This window comes from Elephas maximus, chromosome 22 (genome assembly GCF_024166365.1).
Source record: "Elephas maximus indicus isolate mEleMax1 chromosome 22, mEleMax1 primary haplotype, whole genome shotgun sequence".
NCBI lineage: Eukaryota > Metazoa > Chordata > Mammalia > Proboscidea > Elephantidae > Elephas > Elephas maximus.
Window position 1 is genome coordinate 69,714,170 of NC_064840.1, and position 18,488 is coordinate 69,732,657.

At 43.2% G+C, this 18,488-nt stretch overlaps 1 protein-coding gene across 8 annotated transcripts in view; it reads right to left on the minus strand.

Annotated features, from left to right (window-relative positions):
- The window catches only part of RBPMS (RNA binding protein, mRNA processing factor), a 203,792-nt gene that overhangs the window by 71,494 nt on the left and 113,810 nt on the right, over positions 1-18,488 (minus strand). For all 8 annotated transcript variants that reach the window (XR_007514979.1, XR_007514978.1, XR_007514977.1 and 5 more), the window contains exon 5: positions 9,145-9,295. Coding sequence is in view for 5 of the 8 variants with exons in the window: in XM_049866748.1 (XP_049722705.1) it covers positions 9,145-9,295 (151 nt within the window). In the remaining 3 variants the exon portion in view is untranslated. The remainder of the gene's footprint in view (positions 1-9,144; positions 9,296-18,488) is intronic.

Genomic DNA, 18,488 nt, shown 5'->3' on the forward strand with positions numbered 1-18,488 from the left:
CAATGAAAGTGGATCAGGTAAGGTCAGTTTACAAAATGAAACGAAAACACAATTTTACAAGTTTAAGTCTAAGGAGACAGACCTTCAAAAAAGGAGACTGGGCCTATTTCTCAAGCGGAAGTGGGCCCAGAGTGTGATCATATGATCATTGTACTTAGCCCCATAGGGTTTCCAAGACGCGGCTGGTGGGTTTGAACCGCCAACCTTTCAGTTAGCAGCCAAGCTCTTAACCACTGTGCCACCAGGGCTCCTTTTCCCCAATAACGGACCCAATATCCTGTTTGAGAATCCCTCATGTATCTAGGTTCACTATTTTTTTTTCAAAAACTTGCAGGACAAGGAGATTCTCAATCCCATCCTTCATTATAAGGATCAGGCAAGGTTTTTTTTACTCATCTGTTCAATTTCTTTGAAAATTAAAATTGAAAACGTCCCTGCAGATTTCTTATCAGCCTTTTGGGACTCCACAAAGAGGAACCACTATAGCGCATACTGTGTACACAGCCATAAGCCCATGACTATTGATGCTGGTTTCATAATATAACTATCTCAGTGAAGGTGCAGGTGAGATCTTGGCATACGGTAAGTTCCCATCCCAAACTGTGTAAAACAGAGCTGTATTACTACTTCACCTTCCCACCGGTGCTCATTTTCATTTTATGATTTCAAACACCTCCTATGTGAACTGTGTGCATGTCCTCCAAATATAAAGCAAAGTCACACATCCTAATTTCTGCTGTATCTCCCAGCTTCTGGCAGCCTCAGGCGTTTCTTGGAGTGTAGATACAGCTGCACAAGGCCGTCTTTCCTTTGCCTGTCTCTTTGCGTCTCTTCTCTTTTATTTTACAAAAACATCATTCAGATTAGCCTGGGACCTAACCTACTCCAGTCTGACCTCATGTTAACATCAGTGATAATAAATTATGACTTTAATATATTTTTTTGAGGGACACAAAATCTGTTGCTGGTGCCTTGATTTATCAAAATAAAATACTTAAAACCATTGAAAGTGCTCATCTTAATTTCAGAAATAACAATTCAGAGAATGGAGTACACCAAAAAAGTAAATAAAAACCATCCTGAAGTTGAACTTCGTCAACTATTTAAAGATACATTCTACAGTTAATGCATCCTGGCCGCTAAGATCTGATGCGTTAGACAGAGTTATACTGAAACTGGGTTTTCATTAAGTGGCTGCCTCGTCCTGAAAGCGTGTCCTTATGATGCCGGCCTCCAGTAGCTTTAATCAGTGCACCCTCAAAGGCTTGAGTGGACTGGAAGCACCTTCTATGGAATGCCTTAAAAAGAGCAATAGCCCCACACAAGCCCAAGCCAAGCTGTTGCCGTCGAGCCGATTCCAACTCATAGCAACCCTATAAAACCAAAAAAAGCAAACCTGTTGCCACTGAGCCCATTACAACTCATAGTGACCCTGAATTGCCCCACAGGGTTTCCAAGGAGTGCCCAGTGGGTTAGAACTGCCGACGTTTTGGTTAGCAGCCTTATAGTGGGGCAGAAAGCAGGCACGGTGGGGCAGAGAGAACAGCAATGAATTTTAGAACTAATTAGGTCTAAAATGGGCTATGTGACCTTGGGCAAGTTACTCAAACTCTCTGTGTTTCAGTACCTTAGCTGCAAGATGGGTATTTTACATACAGTTCTTAGGTTATAGATAGAGTAGTTGCTGAAAAAACGTTTGTTTCCTGTCTTCCCATCCATTCGGTAAAGCCCACGGATTCTCCAATCAACCACCAAGATACAAGCAGCCCAGGCACTGGCTAGGCTCACTGGAGACATCAGACACGTAAGGGAGACGACCCAACAGGCACGTCTACCACAGCTCTTCTTGCTCTAATTCTAGGAAGGTTTCTGTGCCACATGAATACTGTGCCCTGCAGTATAGGCAGCGCAGAGACTCAGGTGACAGGTTATGAGAGCCCAGCTATTATTTTTTGCCCTACCAGGCCATTTAATCAGAACTTTGTCCCAAACAAAATGGGGTAAGTCAAATGATTTCAAAATTCAAAAAGCAGAGGTACATTTTTATTACATGCGTATTAAAAAAGCACAGAAGGCTATACAGCAAAACATTAATGGTGGCTATCTTTAGATAGTAGAACTTGATGACTTATTTTCTTCTTTATACTGCCCTGGACTGTCTGAAAATTTTCTATCCTCTAAGGAGCATGGAGCCCTGGTGGTGCAGTGGTTAAGTGTTTGGCTGCTAACCAAAAAAGCCGGCAGTTGGAATCCACCAGCCGCTCCTTGGAAACCCTATGGGGAAGTTCTACTCTGTTCTATAGGGTCGCTATGAGTCAGAATCAACTCGACGACAGTGGGTTAGGTGGGTTAAGAAGCAAGAATCATCAAAAAAAAAAAAAAAGTTATTTATATGAGAACTAAAACACAAAAATCCAAGGATGAGAATTTTCAGGGTACAAAAGCCTTGCCGTCACCTCTACAGGTCACCTGTACTTCCTGTGTTTTCCTTGCCTCCCCTCCCCTTCCACTAGAGGTGAGCCCAGCCTGAGCAGGTCTTCCTCAGGCCCAGTCGCTGTCTTTCCGACTGATCCTACTAGAAAAGGGCAGGGGGGATGTACAGCCACCTCATACTGGTGGCACTCCTGCCTATTTTCAGAGCAGGGATGGGAGCTGGACAGATGCCCACCGTCTTTCCAGTGCGACATGTTGCACCCTGCTGCCCTGGATGACGTGAGCACTGGGACTCTGTCGTGTGGGCAAAGGGAGCTTCAGACAAGGCCCCGCATCACCCTCATCCCACACAGGTGAAGACTAAGAAATTTAGTATTTGCTGAGTGTTGTCCCTGGGTGGGTACTTGTTAGGTGCTTTGCAAGCATTCTTGAACTTTTCCTTCACAGGCTCTCTTTATACATGAGACAGGGAATTCGCTTCCAGATGGTGCTGGTCAGCATTGGATAAATGGGAAATTCCAGTGGCGTGGCAGGCAAACAAGGAAGTGGTTTGCTTATTCACCAAAAGGTTATGTGCTCAACAGGTGTTTGAGAGTATCGATTTAATAAAGCAAGCTTTTGTTCCTGGGGGGATGGGGCGGGGTGGACAGGAAGAATAGTGTGTGACTGGGAAGGAGAATTTAACTTTCAAATTCCTTGCTCTAGAGAATTAGTGATTCTCAACCCTGACTGGGCATTAGACGCACCTGACGGGCTTCTGAAATTACAGTGCCTAAGTCCTAGCCCAGATCCACAGATCAGGGTTCCTGGGGTTGGATTAGAGGAATCTGCATCGATGCAAGGTTCAGGAGACTTTTGACATTTGCTCCATTAAAAACAGAACTGAAAGGGGACAATCTGTCTAATCAGAGTAAAAGCTCTACTAAGCTTTGTCTGCCTCCACCTTTAAGGGCACTATTAGAACAAGATATGTTGCCAACAACTCTATAGCATTTATTCATCTAAATTCTTACATATAATAGCAAAACTGATCAACTGGGACACTTTAAATATGTACATTTTATTGTATGCCAATCATACCTGAATAACATTCTAAATTGAAAAAATCACCAGAAGGGCACCTCTCTCCACACTTCCTAGGAACAGGCAATTATGAACAAATAGAAAAGCATTAAGAATAATTCTACAGTATCCTTAAGAAAAAAATCCAAATGTATTTCTAGGTGCTGGATGCATAGTGGAGCCCTGGTGGCACAGCAGTTAAGCACTTGGCTGCTAACCAAAAGGCTGGCAGTTCGAATCCACCAGCCACTCCTTGGAAACCCTATGGGGCAGGCCTACGCTGTTCTACAGGGTCACTAAGAGTCAGAATTGACTTGCCGGCAGTGGGTTTAGATGCTAAGGACTCCCCAGGTGGCACAAATAGTAAAACGCTCTACTACTAGCCGAAAGGTTGTCAGTTCGAACCCACCCAGAGCCGCCTTGGGAGACAGACCTGGGTATCTGCTTCATAAAGGTCACAGACCTGAAAACCCTAGGGAGCAGTTCTACTCTGCACAATGGAGTCGCCTAGAGTCATGACTGAGTATACAACAGCAGGAAAACTACAGGTCTCACAACTGCGAAGGCGGCACAGGAACATACACAGTGTCACATGCCTATCAACAGTCACTATGTGGCACTCTTCTAGATGCTCACATGTTTCTACTGATGGAATCCTCACAATGGGAGGGCACCATTTTCTAGATGAGAGAGCTGAGAGAGACATGTTAAGTAACTAGACCAAGGTCACAAAACTACTAAGGGGCCAGAATTTAAATCCAGGCTCTGTCCCTTGATGACTGTGCAACCTGAAGAGAGTCACTAGACCTTCCTGGACCTCAGTTTCTTCAACTGTACGTCATAATCTGCCAAAAAAAACAAACCTGCTGCTGTCAAGTCGATTCTGACTCATAGCGACCCTATAGGACAGAGTAGAACCGCACCATAGAGTTTCCAAGGAGCACCTGGCGGATTCGAACTGCTGACCTCTTGGTTAGCAGCCATAGCACTTAACCACTATGCCACCAGGGTTTCCCTGTACATCATGGATTTTGAAAATCCATTGAGACAATTCACATAAAATGCTTGGCCGAGTGTCTGGCACAAAGAATCATCTTACAAATGAGGAAAACAAAACTCTGAGAGAAAGAGACTTGTCCTGGCTTCAAACCTAGTCTGTTTTCATCTCTAAGGTGGAATTCTTACGCTACAGATACAGAATACTATCTTCCTGTACAACCAAATGCATAATAGACGATTTTTACATACTTTATAAATTTTCCACACTGTTACTTCCTGCTTTTTCTGAGTTTTTTTTTTTTCCATCTTTATTACATGCAATTTTGCTACTTCATGTTTAACAAGGTCTTTAGGTAAAGGAAAGAGAAGCTCAAATTAATTACCCTATTAATAAAAATTTGATCAGCAAAGTATGCTACTTTCTTGGGATTATGAATTTCATTCATCCTTTCTCCTAACTGGCAAAGAAAATTGGCTATAGTCACACAGTGATAACATCTCAGGTGATCAACGCTTATTTTCAACTATTATGAAAAGCAACCCAGTGCTTTTTAAAAATTAGGACCACATGTTACATTTACCTAGTAATCTGCATCTATTTGGGGCCCTGGTGGTGCACCGGTTAAGCATCTGGTTGCTAACCAAAACGTCAACAGTTTGAATCTACCAACTGCTCCTTGGAAACCCTACGGGCAGTTCTACTCTGTCCTATAGGGTTGCTATGAGATGGAATTGACTCGATGGCAACGGGTTTGATTTGGTTTGGTTTTCCTGCATTATTACACCCATTTAATTCTCAATATGACCTTGTGATCTTATTTAACTTTCACAACAATCACGTGAAGAAGGTATTATTCCCTTTTTACTGTTGGAAGAAAAAAAGCACAACAAGGTTAAATGTATTTAAGGCCACAAAGATTGGAAATAATTGGCAGACCTGGAACGCTCACCGACACCTTCAAAGCCCTCTGCTGCAAGCCGCCATCTAGCGTGGAAAGCTTCTTTTTTTTCTTTTAATTTTTATTGTACTTTAAGTGAAAGTTTACAAATCAAGTCGGATTCTTATACAAAAATTTATAAACACCCTGCTATATACTCCTAATTGCTCTCCCCCTAGTAAGACAGTACACTCCGTCCCTCCACTCTCTACTTTTGTGTCCATTCCACCAGCTTCTGACTCCCTCTCCCCTTTCATCTCCCCTTCAGACAGGAGATGCCAACATAGTCTCATGTGTCTACTTGATCCAAGAAGATCATTCTTCCCCAGTATCATTTTTTATTCCATAGTCCAGTCTAATCCCTGTTCGCTTTGGGAATGGTTCCTGTCTTGGGCTAACAGAAGGTCTGGGGACCATGACCTCCAGGGTCCTTCTAGTCTCAGTCAGACCATTAAGTCTGGTCCTTTTATGAGAATTTGGGGTTTGCATCCCACTGCTCTCCTGCTCCCTCAGGAGTTCTCTGTTGTGTTCCCCGTCAGGGCAGTCATCGGTTGTGGCCAGGCACCATCCAGTTCCTCTAGTCTCAGGCTAATGTAGTCTCCAATTAATGTGGCCCTTTCTGTCTCCTGGGCTCACAATTACCCTGTGTCTTTGGCATTTTTCATTCTCCTTTGCTCCAGGTGGGCTGAGACCAATTGACGCATCTTAGATGGCTGCTTGCTAGTGTTTAAGACCCCAGATGCCACTCTCCATAGCAGGATGCGGAATGCTCTCTTAATAGATTTTATTACACCAATGGACCTAGATGTCCCCTGAAACTATGGTCCCCAAGCCCCTGCCCCTGCTACACTGGCCTCCGAAATGTTTCGTTTATTCAGGAAACTTCTTTGCTTTTGGTTTAGTCCAAAAAGTTTTGTGTTGACCTCTCATGTATTGTGTGTTGTCTTTCCCTTCACCTAAAATAGTTCCTATCTACTAATTAGTGAAAACTCCCTCCCTCCCTTCCGCCTCTCGTAACCATCAAAGAATATTCTCTAATCTGTTTAAACTATTTCTCGAGTTCCTATAAAAATGGTCATATATAATATTTGTCCTTTTGCAACTGACTAATTTCACTCAGTATAATGCCTTCCAGATTCCTCCAGGTTATAAAATGTTTCATACCGTGGAAAGTTTGGATACCTTGTTTTTTCACTCGTGAGTCTTCGGCCAGAGTAGATTCCGGGCCAATCCAGACTAAGCTGCAAGACACCTCTTTTAGTGGAGCCATGTTCTCTGGCCCCAGTGTCTAGCACACTAGGTGCTCATTTAAGTTCAACAGGTATTTATTGAGAAGTGAAATAAATGCCTGTTACAAGAATGAATCATAGAACATAGTTCCTTTAATGATGACAACAGGTTCTTTTCAGCTACTACCATCTAAAAACATTAAAAAAAAAAAAAAAAAAGCCACTTATTACAAGTACCAACTCTCTCATGGCCACCAATTCCACTGGAGGACAATTCCACTGGAGGGAGGGAAGAACAGAGGAGCCTTCAGGGTTTTCCAAACCTGAAGTTTTATGACTCCATCCTAGTCCACACCTGATGGACGGTTAAACTGACCACCTTGAAAATCAATGATGGGCACAGTGTTACTAGGTTTGCCAGTACAGGCCAGCAGTGTTCTTAGCCTGCAGTGTGCATCCAGGAAGGCAATGGTTCTGCACATGAAGGTCATGCCCAGAGGGAATGGCAGTAGATGACAAGGGCGACTGAGTCATAGTGGAGTTGCTGCTCACCAAGGCCCCTGTGTTGTACAAAGGAGCTATGTTAAGACAAATCATGCTAACTTTTATTATCTTAAGAATACACTGCTGGATGTCTGAAAAAAAAATTTTTTTTTAAACTTCAAGTTTGTTTTGCTATGAGCAGCCTAGCAAGTTCTGAGCCTGCCATGGAAACGATCTGACCATTTCTGAGCAGTTCTGTACACAGGGAAGGGAGGCGGGCAGAGTGGGCCAGAGTTAGAGGCTTGTGGATGGCCACTTGGGACATTTCTCCCACTTTGGTATACCTCGTTGTGAGCTGGCTATCACTTCCCAGGCTACCTATTTCACAGGGCTGTTTTAACAGATGCAGGAAGAGTTTCTGAGTTCCCTGAAAGAAAAAATCCACCAGAGAACTGCAAGGATTAAGTACTGGTAGTATTACACTTCCTGTCTGAATTAATCTTTTCCAAGTCCTCTGAGATCTGAGGAAGGCAAATTTGCTAGAAAAGCCAAAAGTTACTCCAGGTAATCTTTTCTAAAAAGTGGAAACACTTTTTTCTGAGACTTTGATCAAGAGAGAAGAAATTTCAGGGGAGAAATGAAAACGCACACAAATAGAATAATCCTGTAAATAGCCAAACTCAACTCTTAATTTATCCACCCATCCACTCTCTGTAATAAATATTTATTAAACATATACAACGTACGAAGGGCTGAGCCAGATACTGCAAGGACACAGAATTACACGCTGTGACTATGCCATAAGATGAAACTTTTGTTTAGATTTCCTTCCCAAATAAATAAATTTTCAAGATTCCTAAAACGTAGACGAACAAAAAAAAAAAGAAGGAAATAAATTTATTTTTTCTATATTTTGGCTTTTTGGCCTCATAGAAAAATTTAGTTTAGAACACCCAGGGGAAGAAACTATTCTTTTATCTATTAGTTTCCACTGACCAGCAGCTGCTTTCTCAAGAGTGACTAAGCTACAGAACGACTGTTTCACAATAACCTGATTAAATCTGACATGCGCACGACACTGGGAAAGAAAGGAACCAATGTGCCCTTCAATTCTAATAAGAAGACTTCAAACACATTGTCAGGGAAGGCAGGAAGAAGATCATGTGGTTTGGAAAGAAGATCAAGAAGGACAGGACAGAAATATTCCAAATAACAGCAGGTCACTTGGGCTCCTTGCACACTCCGCCATATTCAATCACATAAACTCTGCCATGAAAGGAGAAGTTAAGTCCTATCTCATGCCTCACTTCTGCCACTGAGTGAGCTTAAGAAATTAAGACAGCCTTTTCAAGCTATTCAATCAATGCAAAAATTGTAGTCTGGACATTGAAGAGAATAAGCTCACATAAGGTGAGATAAAAGACTTGTTTAGCAATTAGCCAGTGTCTTCACCCAATCAATTTAAAACAGGAAGTCCCAAATTTCCTTAAAGCTTTACTGGTATTAGTTTTCTAGAACTGACTGTTCTAATATATAAATTCTTTGCATGTGTTTACTTTTCCCCTCAGAGTTATTGCTAAAATGTCCTCAAAATTAGAAAGAACTTAAGATTTGCTGATTTCACTTGTAATATCTTATTTTTCCACAGCCACAGAACTGTTGTCCTTGAACAAAGGGAGTTAACTGAATGCTGGGAACTAGCTCTCACATTCAAGGATGGGGGAGCGGGGAAGAGGGGCTAACACCGCAGGGTAAACAAGGACATACTCACAGTAAGATCAAGATCCCACTGGGGAAATCTAAAACACTTCATATGAAGTTCTGCTCAAGAACCACCAAGACTGCTGTACTTGGAGTTCGATCAGCAAGAATAGGCAGGCTCTTCACAGAAACAGAAAGTGAGGCTCAGCTAGCTCTGTGTCCCATGGTGTAATTTCACATGCAGCATATGAACAATTATTCCCACCCCCCCCCCCAAAATGAAAAGCAGATCAACTTACATGGCTCTCTGGCAATGAACTGAGGTACAGTGTTGGGCAGAGGAGTACTGGGGTTTGGAGTCCCTACTAGTTTGTTCTTGGCCATCTTCGTGTTTGCCTTAGCAAACTCTAGTCGTAGTGTTTGCGGAATTTCAGGATCGAAGCGGATGCCCTTTGGAAATAAAGAACAAATGGAAGATGTTTTCATTTCCTTAGAGTCAAACCAGAATGGTGACAAAATAAACACACCAGCAAACCCTGGCTTATATGAAACAGAGGTCAGCAAGAGCTCTCACTACTTACACAGAACACACGGAAACCCCTAACACAACATGACAATAGGGTCAGGGGATTTCGTTTACTTCATAAAAAAAATTTACTTATGTGGTTTTTCCTTGTCTTTTCGGACAAAAACTTTCCAGTTCAAGTTTTAATATTTGGACCTGCAAATTCCTACTGTAGTTAAAAACTTCAATTAATGGCTACTGTACCAAGAAGGAAAGAATTAATGGAAAATCCTGGACAATTGTGGAAAGTCTAACAGCCAACATCTTAAGAGACCTCAGCTCTGACCAATGTTCCAACTGAAGTTCAAAACAGTGTAATTCTTCTATATGCATTAGTTTCATCCCTTATAAATGGAGGGAAACACTGCCATCCTTTTCTACCTGGTGAGTTTCCACAGCAGTGATACAAGTACTCCCTGTTAATCAAAAGACAGGAATTATACCATTTTAGGATTTCAATATGAGTATCATTTGATTCTAGCTGGCTTATAAATTCGTATAAAATCTGAATGTCCTGAGTGGGTAAAGCCCTGATTTTGATTATGGTTGGCTTATTAGCTACAAGGAAAGAGAGACAAATGATTATACTGGCCAGCAGACAACAATAATTTCAATCACCCATGTGCCTATTATCACAGTTTACCTAAAACAGACATATTTTAAAAATTTACAGACACTGTAAGATACAAGGTTCTGGATAAGACAGGCCTACCTAGGAATGGGCCACTACAGAATGCCTTCATTACTAAGCATAACAAGGGACCTTAAGCTATCTACGTTCAAGCCATGGATTCTGGATCCCAACAACAGTGCCAAAATCACTCATCCCAGTATAGTGCAGGGACATGCATCCAAAATAAGGCTGAGGTCCTGCACTTGTCTGTATAGTGTGCTCTGGAAAGGGACGTGCTCAGAACGTGAGTATTCCATTCAACGTTGTGAGTATACAAATCTGAGCCTGTGGGCCTCAGAGCCCCCTTTTCTTCTTCTTTATTCGTTTGAAGGAGAATAAGAGCAACTTTCCTAAAAAATGAGTAAGAATTTCTGACTCTCTAGACCAGGATGAAGGACTGTAAACCTCACAGGCTGGGCTCCAAAGATGTGAGGAAGAGCCTGTGACTGGAGGCAGTGGCAATGAACGGAAATGGGGGCAGGGGAAGGGACGGGAGGGGAAGGAAAGAGAGGTCCCAGGGGAGGTACAACAAAAACCACAGAGGCCTGACCCAAAGACACCCCAGAGTGGTCAGAATGATTTCATGAGCCTGATTTTTCTTATTCTTTGGGGAAGAAACCAACTGAAAGTGACAAATGGGGGAAAACAAAAGAAGAAGAAAAAGGAATCCACTGAAGGAGGTGTGTCAGTTTCGCAAAACCTAAAAAACAAACAAAACTTTTCTTTTCCTGGCCTGTTTTTTATTGTTAATTCAGGAAAGCTCAGTATTACCTTGCCAAAAAAGTATATACGGAAAAAGCACAAAGTTGCATTTTTTTTAAACATTGGCTTCCATCTACTTCCACATTAAGAGCATGTCACCCTATCAAAACTAGTATCACAAGAGAATAAATATTTCCAAATTTGGACCCAAAAAACTGTGGACTGCTGAGAGACAAGCTCAGTCCCTGGCTGTCAATTCAAGGTATATGGTGTAAGGGCTTCTGTAGTTAGACTAAACCCCCAGCCTCCATCAATTTCGGGTTGTCTTCCCTGGCATTCAACTTGACCAACCTTCCTGCGTGAAGCTCCTACACTCGAAGCCATTATCTTCTTGAGCACAGCATGCTGGGAAATGTCTGGAGTTCTCTGGAGCCTCAGGCCTCTGGTAAAGGAATTCTCTGTCTCAGGTCTCCCAGTGATATTACAGAGCCAACCAAGGCTCCCCATACAGTGCCTGCTTCTTACACAACCTGGGCTGGTGGCTCACATCCTAAAACATGCTGGATCTCCCACTCCTGGCCCCCCTTCTCATGCCCCACCCCCCTAAGAGCTAAAATAACACCACCACAGTGTTCCAAATCAAAGTTCCAGCATCCTTGAAATGACCTAATTTGTTTGGCAGCCTATTCAGAGGCCAGAGGCTTAGAACACAAGGCACATTCCTCTAACATGTTTAGCAGCAATACCATATTTGGTAATCAATATCCTGCTCAGCTCAGTTTCCATCCAGAGGGATTAGCCAAGCCAAAAACATCTGAAATGTTAAAGGATGGTGAAGAGGAGGCTGAGAGGGATAGGAGAAGGGAGAACTCGGAAATGAAGAAGAGCAGAAAAAAAAAGAGAGAGAAAGATAAGGCCTATAAAAAAAAAAAACCTTGTGCTTTTAATTAAAGCCTACTCAGATTATTCTCTGGGTACAGTGACTTCACATAAATTGCTGTCAGGATAAGATAATTGCCAAGTCAAAGGAATTGGAATCTGTGCCTTTTCAAATCAACTTTTTCCCCTCTTGTTTATAATTCACGAAAACTTTTCTTATCAAGAACAGAAAGTTTTTCCCTTCCAAATGTAAATGGTGCCCTGCCATATGGTGACCAGAAAGGACAGTTTCTAATGTTATTATGATATTATCTGAGAATAGTTACTTACAAAGCACTCCATCTGACTGCTACATTGACAGCCAACAATCTCCTCAAAATGGCCTAAAACATTCAGTTTTTCACTGACTTTAATCACAGGGCATGGTAGTACTAAGAGACAGCCTAAACAACTGCCTGTATTCCAGAAATACTCTTCTTTACCTCCATTATGTAGTGTCAGTCTGATTCCCCCTTGGTATCAGGATCAGTCACACCAAGCAATACACTAACTCCCTTCCTTTTTTTTTGATCCAGAGGCATGAGCAGCCCAAAGTGGTCAGGTGGCATTCTCAACTTCCAGTTCAATGGAATCAGTGTTGCGTCTCCTAGTGGGAGGATTCTTTCCTTTGGAACTAATACCTCTCAACCTGCAGAGCACAGGGTCGCAGGGACCAGAAGGAAAAGCCTTGCAAGTGGGTCACTAGGGGTAATAGTGAGGGGTGCCACTCCCATTTCCACCCCTTGATTCCTGGATCCATGAACACTGGCTATAGGAGAAACAGCACCATATACTGGATGCTGATTTAAAGCATATACAGCTTCCTGGAGAACAATGCCCCAACCCTGCAAGGTACTGTCACCTCGCTGGCACAGTAATTGTGTCTTTAGAAGGCCATTCCATCGTTCTATCAAGCCAGCTGCCTCAGGATGATGGTGACCATGTTAAGACCATAAATTCCATGAGCATAGGCCCACTGCCGAACTTCATTTGCTCTGAAGTGAGCTCCTTGATTCAAGGCAATGCTGGATGGGATACCAGGATGGTGGATAAAGCATTCTCTGAGTCCAGGAATGGAAGTTTTGGCAGAAGCACTACATGCAGGGAAGGCTAGTCCTTATATCTAGAGTAAGTGTCTATCCCAGTAAGAACAAAGCACTGCCCTTTCTATGATGAAAGTGGTCCAATGTATCAGGGACTCAGTGTTGGCCTCTGCTGCTGGCAGATTGGGCACTCAGCAGTGGCTGTAGCCAAGTAGGCCTTGGTAAGTAGAAGTTCATGTCGCTGAACCCATGCATTATCTCCATCCCTGCCACCATGGCTGCTTTGTTCATGAGCCCACTGGGCAATGACAGGAGTGCCTGGGGGAAGATGATGGCTGGTTTCCACAGAACTCATCATCCTAAACACTTGATTGTTAAAATCCTCCTCTGCCGAGGTCACCCTTTGGAGAGCATTCACATGAGACCCAAATATCTTCAATTCTTTGGCCCATTCAGAGAGGTCTATTCACATGCCTCTTCCCCATACCTCCTTGTCACCAATTTTCCAATCATGTTCCTTGAAGCAGTATACAATTGCATATCTGTCCTTCCAAGCAAAATCAATAACCAGGTGGTCTGCTCGAAATTCTGCCCAATGGGAGGATTTCTCTTCACCACTATCCTTCAGGGAGGTCCAACTCTGACTGGTGGGCCACAGGGATGTTTTGGGTCTCCTGGAATTAGTGTCAGTTCAGAGCCAGTGTCCAGTAATCCCCAAAGTCTGATTATTTCCTTTTTCCCAGTGAACAGTCACTCTCATTAAAGGCCTTAGATCCCTTTGGGGAAGGCTGGGAGGAAGATTCCCAGTATGAACTTTTTGCTGTGTAGTGGGGGTCCTTCTTCAAGGGGTCTCAGTCTCCCCTTCACTTAAGGGGTTATGGGTCTGCAAACTGTCTCAAGTCTGGTAATTGGTTGAGGAGCTATGATTCTCTATCATGGCAATTCGAGTTAGGCTGCTGTTCACTTGACGTAGAATTCTTCTGCTTGTACAGATCAAGTAAATATTTAGTAAATTTGCCACTTACTTCACTACTAGGGACAACATGACTAAGTAGCAAACGCCATCCTGGTAACCCCTTATTCTGATCACTGTTTTGATTCTTCTGTCCATTATGGTAATCATGTCCACCTTGTCTTTGGCGATTAAATGTTGCCACTTCACCCCTACCACCATGAGGTCCAATCAGCCCCATTGTAGTTAGGTGTCTTAATTCAGTTAGGGCAGTTCCCACTGCCAAATCCAACTTACACAAAACAGCAATAACAGCACTCTTCAAGGATGCTGGGGCTCTATTCACAAATTTGTTCTTCACTGTTGTAGTAAAAGGTGTATCCTCTGGGCACACCGTGGGTGAGTCTGTGGGTCCAATCTGATAAATACACTCTAACATGCCAATTTCCCTAAGCTTTTGGATACCTTCTTCTATAGTACACCAAGGCAGGGCTGGCATTTCAACTCAGTGTAGGCCATCACTTAATCCATGCTTCAGTGAACCAACGAAATAACCTCTGGAGCTGAAACACTGAATAGAGAATTTGTGCTTAGTGGGCCCATATCCATAAACTCAGACTGATCCAACTTTATGTTCCTTGCATCATTATCCCACATCCTTAATAGTTATTCCCACACATATTCCCCAGGTTTCTGTTTGTATGTGTTAGGAAAATCAAACAATTCTTTTGGAGTGTAGTGTCCCTCCTCCTGGGTCACACTTTGTACTTCACCTCGGACTTAAGTTATAGGTCTAAAAGCAAAAATGGTTGGTGGGGGTAGGTCCTGGGGACATCAGCAGTGTCTTATAAGGTGTCTGCCTCAGGAGAATGCCCCAAATGCCCCAGGTGATATCTCAGACAATGACTCTTCAGGCACAGTTGGGTTAATCTCATCAGATGGGGGTGGAAGGGATAACGGTTTTACTGCGGAGGGAGGCTGAGCACACTAAGATGGAGTAATCTCCTCAGATGGGAGTAAGAGGGCTGGTTCTGCTGGTAGGAGTGTCTCAACGGAATTTAGGGGCTTAATGTCTGCAGCTTCCTGATTATCTGCCTACATGTCCTCATCCTAAATTTCAGGATCCCATTCCTTCTCAATCAATGCCCTCACTTGAACGTCAAACACCTTCCGAGGTTGAGAATTCATTGCCACTGTAATTCAGATAATTCTGTCACTCTTATGATAAGACTCTGGGTTTGGTTTTTTTTTTTGGCAATATTAGCTCCGTTACTACGAGGAATAAGGCTTTCTTTCACAGCACAAGTGTCAACTTTCAGGTCTTGTATGCTGTACTTAAGCTGTGACTCTGAAGCTTTGAGCACACCCCTTTCTTTTACCACTTTGTCTAGTGAAAGTAGGACCAACCAGTTGGCTTCCTTATACTTCCCATCCTGACGAAAAGTATCAAATACGTAATTACCCAGGGCCTCGTCTATCACAAATATTTGATCCTGTGGTGGTGATATTTTGTCTATTTCTATTGTCACCTCACGCCATGGATTAGCAGTGCCCTCTTTACTAGTGAAGAGAGAGTCATCAGCACCTTTAAGACCAGCCAAACTTGAGAACCAATTCAGAAAATTCCTCCTTATGCTTTTGTTCCTCTAGTACTGCTTTCAGTACCAAATATCTTAGGCTGGGTTCTCTAGATGAGCAAAGCTGGTTAAGTGCGTGTATACACAATACACATATTCAGGCAGATTTATTTCAAGGAAATGGCTCACACAATTGTGGAGGCTGACAAGTGTCAAATCTGTGGGTCAGGTGTCAGGCTGGAGGCTTCTTCTAACTCACGTGGTTGGAGAGCCTGACGAACCCAAAATCTGCAGATTAGATGGCAGGCTGGTGGCTCATGTCCCAAGAACCAGAGGTCAGAGGATGACGAGTCAGATGCAGGACCTAGGGAGGGTGAGCTTTGCCAGACATCCATACATACTGGATGCAGGCCACACCTTCAAGGAAACTCCCCTTTCAACTGACTGACTACTCATATCAGCTCACAAAAGAGGATGATTACATAGTATCTGCCAAGCCGGTCAGTATTGTGGCCTAGCCAAGCTGACCCAGAACTTTAACCATCATGCTAAGCAATGCAGGTTCAATCTGATCTATAGAGGCTGAACTCCCTACCTGGAGAATAAGCTCTGGGAGATACAAAGATACTGCTGACCAATTGTGTACCCTTAGTGGACTAGTGTTCTAGAGGACACCAGGGCAGTTTCAAATCCCTAAGGCCTATGCTTACACAGTTCTCTTTCCTGGGCCATAAAGAGGTTTCATTTCAAAAAACACCTCAGCATTTCTTCCTTTCTGAATCTTCCTCTGTGGCCTTAAACAGGTAAATCTCCCCATTCTTCAATCCTGTAGCCCCCTCTCCATCAGCCCCAACCCCTATCCCACCTTTCCCCTCACTGCAGGTGACTCAATCCTCAGGAACAGTTTCATTCGATAACCTTTGCAATGCCTTTCATCTCAGTTGTGTGATCGCTAAAAATGCTAATAATTCCGTCTCTAAAGTTTCATACAGAGAGCTATTAGAACTCCTAAGGAAAATTATAACTCTTTTATATGTTACAAATGCTCTAAACTCAAAAAAGGCTAGCTATTACTTCCTGACCTCTGTTGAGAAGAAAAAAAATCTATTTCATTTTTTCTTTCTCCTACAAGATTACAAAACGTTGCCTGGTCCTATGTCATGCCCACGATTGACTGCAGGTCAAACCTCTGCGATCCATAGGGTTTTCACTGGCTGAGTATCAGAAGCAGATCACCAGACCTTTCTTTCTAGTTCCTCCCAGTCTAGAAGTTCCGCTGAAACCTGTTTGGCACCACAGTAACACGCAAGTTACCACTGACAGATGGGTGCTGGCTGTGCATGGGACGCGTTGGCTGGAAATCGAACCCAGCTCTCCTGAATGGAAGGGAAGGACTCTACCACTGAACCCCCGCTGCCTCACACGCAACTCATACGGAACTTTAAAACGCCATTTTATTGCTCTGTCATCCATACCAAAGGCTGGAGTCCTAGAAACATAAGGGAAGAGGTAGTACATAATGAAACACAAGGAAATGGGAAGGTGAAAGGAAATGATCAAATCCCGAAGACCCAATTCTACCAGAATGCAGAAAGCCACTGTATATGAATTTTAGTTTTTTTAGGGGCTTCAAGGAGATAAAATGGAGACACTATTAACTGAATATGCCACAAAGCCCAGATGCTAGGTAGCTTTCCTGTTTCTCTCCCTGCTGTCATATTGGCTTCTTGAGCACATTGGCTGGTGCTGAGTGATTTATGAGCTTGCAATCATGAGTTTGGGGTCAGAGAAAAGGCGACCGGATTATTCTGAACATAAAAGCACATCATTCCAACTTTGCTTCAGAAGTCCCACTGGGATTGGATTGATGGTTTCCCACATGAGCGGAGGTAAATATTTGTAGTATATTCCTTAAACAACGAAAAAAAAAAAGAGGGGGCAGTTCTAGGATGATTAAAATACTTAGAGGCCTATTGTCATATGCTGTGCGAGGTCCTTTACTGGAACAAACCAGATGAAAAAGACCTCTTGGAGAAAAATTTGAAAAAGCTGAATATAGGTAGGGTACTACCTGATAACTTGAGAAATAATGTTAGTTATATTAGGTGTGACAATATTACAGTGGTGGTGGTGGTTAGATGCCGTTCTGTTGACTCCGACTCATGACGACCCCATGTGGGTCAGAGTAGAACTGCTTCATAGGGTGTTCAAGGCTGTGACCTTTCAGAAACAGATCACGAGGCCTGTTTTCTGAGGCACCTCTGGGTGGTTTCTAACCGCCAACCTTTCAGTTTGTAGTCTAGCGTTTAACGATTTGTGCCACCCAGGGACTCCTTGGTATTATGGTAAGGCATGGAAATGTCTTTAGTTTTTAGTACTGAATGTTAAATATATAGTTACAAAATGTTACAACATAACATCATGTATTCACTTTAAAATACTTAGAAAAAAATAGAGCAAACATGGCAAAATGTTGAGTTGGTAAATTGTGGTGAAGGGTAAATGGATATTCATTATACTGTACTCTCGACTTTTTAGGTATGTTTGAAGTTTTCATAATAAAAAAAAAAAACAACAATTTTAACTGAGCACCTAACTTTTGTTAGGCGCCAGAGACACAAAGATGAGTGAAATGAAGTCCCTGCCTCAGGAGCTCGGAGCTCCCATGCCAGTGGGGGGAAGTACAGGTAAACTGATGATCAGAGAACCAAAGGATAAACCCGATGCTGAGGGCACTGTGGGAAGCACCATCAAGGCAGAGAGTGCCTGGGGAGCCAGGGAAAGCACCCCAGAGGAAGTGAGGGAACAGACAAGGTCACCAGGTGGCAGTCCAGGAAAGGGCTCAGCAAAGTTCTGTGTGACAGGATGTGGAGAGGGGTGTGTGTGCTGTGCATGTGTTGAGGGGAGAGGGGAAGGCATGGCTGGACAAGCAGCCGGGAGCAAGATCATGAGGACCTGTTGTGCCATGAGTGAAAACTTTGGACTGCGTGCAGAGCGGAGCCATTAAAAGCTTTTAAGACGGAGGCGTAATACAATCAGATCTATGTAGTAGACCCACCGACCTCAAATGTCAGTGTGCACCAGAATTGCCTGGAGGGCTTGCTAAATCCAGGTGGCTGGACCCCACCTCCTGAACTTCTGCTTCAGTTGGTGTGGGATGGGACGTGAAAGTCTGCATTTCTAACAAGCTCCCAGGTGATGCTGCTGGTCCAG